Genomic DNA, 5,354 nt, shown 5'->3' with positions numbered 1-5,354 from the left:
CTACTCAAGATAAACCCTGAAATTGAAGGCAGAACAGCTGTGGGACTGCCTAAACGGGAACACTGAACTACACAAGAATATTTCTCTTCCTCACATTTTCCATTCGAAGGGAGGTATTAACAGAGAGTTAATTCTATTTTGCAAATTTATTTCACAGGTTGTTCTAGGTGTTAAAGAAAATCCAAGTGTTTAATGTGTCTTGCTTTTTGTTCTGGTGCTCTTGACCATTAAACTTCACTACTGATCATTAGTTACACAGTTGTCAAAAAGGTAATGCACTAATGATGATGTTACAAAAAAAAACCCCAATAGAACAACAAACAAAACCCAAACAAACCAAAACCAACCTGCCCTTTCTATAGGCAACAGAAAGCTTTAGGGTTTTTTGTCTGTAAACCAGGTGTTAATTTCTTTGTTACTTGTTTGATCTAGTGGGTACAACTACAGGAAATTACAAATATATATGTTGAAATATCAGAAGTTTTAAAGTAGCAGACTTAAAAAAAACATATTTTTGAGCTTCTCTAAAAAGCATTTTTCTTACCTAAGAAATCTGGCAATCCGCATTTTGCCAATTTTAATTATAAAAGTCTTCTCTTGTGCTTTATAAACAGCACTTTGACAAACACAGTAACTTACTCCTAAATGTAATCCACAGCCCTTCTTTAGTGAGTAGGTGCATATAGATCCCAAATCAATCACAAGAGACTTACGCTGAAACCACCTCTGTATGTGACATAACAGTTCAACCAACAGAGTAGAAAACTTTGTGGTCACAACTATATTGCCGTTTGGAAAGCTGACACCTCTGCATGCCACTGGGAGGTAAGAGATACAGCATGGAAAAGCTTTAAACACTGCTGGTTGCACCAGTACTTAAGTTTACTGTTTAAAGAACAAAATTATCTCTCTCTATTCCTTTGCAGCAGCTCAAGAATATAAGAAGAGCCACAAACAGAGCTGGTTTTCACAAGTCTAGATTAACATGAATTGGTTCTGAAAGGAACTATGTTACCTATAATCTTAATAAATCCATGCCAAGAAACTTCCCACAAAAGTGATGTTTCCTACTGAAACATCTTCATTCAACTCTTTTGTGTGAAGTTCCATGGGTGCATTGCTACAATAATGTAGCAATTGTGCTTCATGGCAAGAAGCACTGAACAAGAATTTACCCAAATCCAAACCCTCAGCAAGAGAAGCTGTAGCCTCTCTCACATTTAATTCTTTGGGGTGAAGGGACAGAAAAAGAAATACTCTTTTGTATGAAGCTTAAATAGGATAGGTCATTTGAAACAAGGTAGTTTGAAAACCTGAGTATCTCTGGAGGAGTCACCATATTGCCTTCATGTATAACATCAAATGCAAACACTCGACCTCGACACAGGACTATTAAGTGAGATGGGCATTCACCTTCAGTCTCTGAAATGAAACAAAAAACAAAACATGAAAATCCAGCCATAGGGATAAAGTGAGTGACAGATACAGGAAAAACACTCAGCAAGTCCTACAGACCCTTTTTTTTTTTTTCAAAATGAGGCAGACTTCATCCAGTTAAACACAGAAAAGAAAAAAAGAGTAACTTTTGAAGTCCAGTTGCATGTTCTCATTGCAAGTATGAACACATTTTTTTTAAAAAAGAAAATATACAGAACCACGTAACTTTCACTGTTGTTAACTACTATAAGTCATTACCTACTAGCAAATGTTATTTATATGTGCATCTTGTAGGCAGGAACACCCTCTGCCTAAAGGACTCCTGCTTGCTGAAAGCTGACCTAGCAACACCTCTCTTGCATAAGTTTTGTTTAGGTTTGGGTTTTGTTGTTTGTTTTTCAAAAGGGAGCAACAAAAGGCAGCAAGCCTGCTGCTAAGATACTTTGCAGATGATTCAGTCCTTCAGTTTTTATGTGACCAGTTTTAGCTATGCAGCTCAAGATCTGAGATGAACTAACATGTCAATCAGACCTGATCTGTAATCTGCAAATCTGTACAAAGGCAACACTGACACACCAATTTCACCAATGTACAGAAATGCAGATGGTACTGGCTCACACTAGCCAGGCACCCTTGCACAGCACTACTTTATCAAATCTGTCTATCTGGAAATAACACTGAAGTTGGAGAAGATTCTGATAAAAAAAGAGATGTTAAAAACCCAAGAAACATGGCTATACTTTTCCCAAATTGAGCCACTGTGCTCCATCTCTCTTAGTTCAGTACTCCACCCTGGAAAAAAAGAAGAAATGTATGCTACTTTACCCACAAGTAACTGAATGGGCATCCCTAGAAGTCTGAATTTCAACTGTAAAGCTTTTCTATCAATCTTTATGGTCTTACTTTCTAAATCAGACAATGCAATTCAATGCGTACCTGATTAAAAACCATTCTAGAGTGGGGAATTTGGACACTTCATGCAAACCTCACCTTCATAAATCATGAACTTAATTTCTAACATAATAAAAATCAGAAGGGATGACATCAAATTCAGTTACTTTAGGCAGCATCTTCCTAACAGTAGCTGTCTAAAGCAAGGGGCAGAATTCTTTGGAAGTTAACATACTTAGAATGAAATGCCTGAAATCCCACTACAGTCAGTAGAGATCTACCCAATACACTCAACAACATCTAATGAGCTCTTCACCTGTTCTCATTAAGGTGCCTGCTGCAGGCTCAACCAAATTGCTCTCCAGGTTCCACTGATCAGGCTCTCTTAGCTTTCAGTGTGGTCTTTTTACTCCAAGCTGACATTACCTGTCACATTTTAGGTACTCTACTCTGCAATCCCAACACTACTTCAAGTGTTTGGACCATGTCAGTTCCCTCTATAGCCAAAGGAGAAAAACAAATCCCTCAATATGGCAATTCCTCCTGCTCATCTCAGATACCTTCATATTTTGACAGCCCAAATCCTTCTCTGGAGATATTAACATCTCTCTATGTTTCACAGACAACCAAGACAACTAACCAGACTAAATATTTAAATCTGGAGGCAGACAATCTATGTGCAAAAGGATGTCACCTGCCCTGTGTAAGTAGAAATATTATGTAAGCAAGTTTGTTTAATAAAATTCTTAAAGTATCAATACGCAGAAAAGGGATGTGAATTATAGAAACTGTCTCCACAAGATAACAGTTTTTTAAATTAAGCATGATCAAAACAAAACACTAAGTTTCCGCTATTTGAATGTTTCTTCTATGTTTTGATATTTAAACTAACTCTTCAACTGCAATGCTAAGTTAAAAAAACCTGGATATTTGCCTTCAACTTTGCCTTTTCTCATCACATCCTGTGGTATGGAGATTTCCCTATGTATTTTCTGTGGCACAAGGCAATAATCTCCTTCATCTCCCATTATTATCTACAGTCACACTGACGAACAAATCTGGAAGCATTAGAATGTGTGTGGGAAGGGTGTTATGAGTTCAGATTACTAGTACTACAGTATTTGTTAGGGGAAGATGAATAAGCACATCACTATTTACCCTAGCTGAAAGAACAGCTTCAAGAAACACTATGGAGTACTTCCAAGGCTGAAAATAGAAGGTGACCAAGCCAAGAACCAGCATGACAACAGAAAAAAAGGATTATCCCAACAGAATGTATAGGAGCACTCTTGAGAAACACATTCTGTGAAATTAGTAGTGATGCTGAAATTCTGTCTGTATAATACACAGATTCTACCCACATTTATAACACATGGAGTTTATCTTTTTCCAGTTCTTAATGGTGGCACACATACACATCAGGCTGGTAACATGCAATTTGAAGCAGAGCTTTATTTCAATCTTGTTTGGAAAGGACTAAATATTGGACCAAAAAAGGCATTTGTATATTAGATATCTTCCTTTCTTCCTTATATAAGGACTCAACAACCAGTATCTGATTTAGTGCTTGTGGAAGCAAGTATCTTATGGTTAAAATGATTAGTCCATTAGTACCAAATCGTTTGCTTCTATTAACCTACAGTTTGCATTTGTTTACCAGTTTTAAAATAATTGCTGATTGAGTCTCTGGTAACTCCAGGTACTTTGCAAGTGCAGAAGACATTCCGGAATTGGCTCATGTCTAGAACAGCATCCCCAGATCTCTCTATAGGCACCTTCTCTCTGCAGTAAAGAAATACAGAAAAATTAAACATGAGAGATTATAATTACGCAAGTTAATCAAAGTAAGACAAACCCATATTTTACTACAAAGAAGGCATGCCAATGAACATAAACATTTTTGAGACTAAAAAATACACACAGATCATCAATATTTAGAGTATTTTTTTTTCTTAAGTCTTACATTCGTAATAGATCCCAGAACTTCAGGGTGTGCCATATATTTACACATGCTCTTTCTAACTGAGTGCCGTCTTTGACTGGCCAGCAGTGCTCAATAAAGGGAGAGGGGCCCGCAATATTACAGTATATTTGCGTTGCTATGCGAAGATCAAGGTAAGCCACATTCAGCCACCAGTCTTCCAGCTGAAAATGAAAAATGTTTAGCATTAGAATTAAGTTTTAGTCATTAATTCTTTAATAATCGCCTGATTGTTCGACTGCTTGCTTTCTTACTACTTTTTTTTTAAATATTTTGAACTGCTGAGGGTAACAACAAATCTAGCTCTTCTATTTTTCAGCTTAAAATAAAATTCAATACTGCTTAAGACTATGAAATTGTAAACAATTATTAAGAGTTCTTCCCTGATATTCAGCATCTTAAACTCTTGCAGATGTCAGCAGTGGCTGCTGAGAATATCAGATTAATCTATTAAGATTGAAAGGAAAGGAGATTTGTGTGAGAGAGGATCTGGGGCAGACATTTCATAATGTATTTTTTCTATCATCTAAAATCCCCACTCTGGAGTGTGTCATGTTAAGATTTACAAAGTTCTCATTACTTCCACTCAGTAACAACACCCCTTGTAGCCTTTTCTCTGTTGAAAGGGAACTTTAATATGCTACCACAAAGCTTTCTTCAGGAAAGAAAGAGATAGAGACCACACTCTAAATTCTGCTTTTCTTTCTTAATTTTTTTTTTGAGGGGTAGCAGGGTGGAGAGAAGGGGCATGAAGGTGACAGAAGAGACAGAGACTGACAAAGATTTCTAAAGATGGTAACATTTAGCTACAGAACTCTCTTAGCCACCCAACTTTGAAAAACACAAATCACGCATATATAAGTGAATGTATTTCTATCCATAGGTCCGGTGACAAAGGAAGATCCTAAAATTTAAAAAAACTCTACAATTATACCCTGAGCAACCAACTTTTCACAGGGTGAATTATGATTTCTCACGCATCTAAATACTCACCCAATTCCTCCGTGTTTTTGCTCTTTCGAGTAATTTCTGATGCAACTCTTTC

General features: G+C 36.8%; 1 protein-coding gene across 1 annotated transcript in view; it reads right to left on the bottom strand.

Moving 5' to 3' along the window:
* Positions 1-1,257: 1,257 nt before the first annotated feature.
* Positions 1,258-5,354, bottom strand: part of LOC104394075 (peroxisomal carnitine O-octanoyltransferase-like) — a gene marked incomplete at its 3' end in the record, with an annotated part of 10,153 nt that continues 6,056 nt past the window's right edge. The window contains exons 3-6 of the mRNA XM_010003621.1: positions 5,303-5,354; positions 4,292-4,473; positions 3,986-4,110; positions 1,258-1,422 (exon numbers count right to left, since the gene is read on the bottom strand). The exon at positions 5,303-5,354 is cut by the window's right edge and continues 6 nt beyond it. Of these exons, the coding sequence (XP_010001923.1) occupies positions 1,258-1,422; positions 3,986-4,110; positions 4,292-4,473; positions 5,303-5,354 (524 nt within the window). The remainder of the gene's footprint in view (positions 1,423-3,985; positions 4,111-4,291; positions 4,474-5,302) is intronic.

Source organism: Chaetura pelagica, unplaced genomic scaffold (assembly GCF_000747805.2).
Source record: "Chaetura pelagica isolate M959 unplaced genomic scaffold, ChaPel_1.0 scaffold418, whole genome shotgun sequence".
Classification (NCBI taxonomy): Eukaryota; Metazoa; Chordata; class Aves; order Apodiformes; family Apodidae; genus Chaetura; species Chaetura pelagica.
The sequence above is the reverse complement of the archived record's forward strand: the minus strand, read 5'-3'. Positions and strand labels throughout refer to the sequence as shown.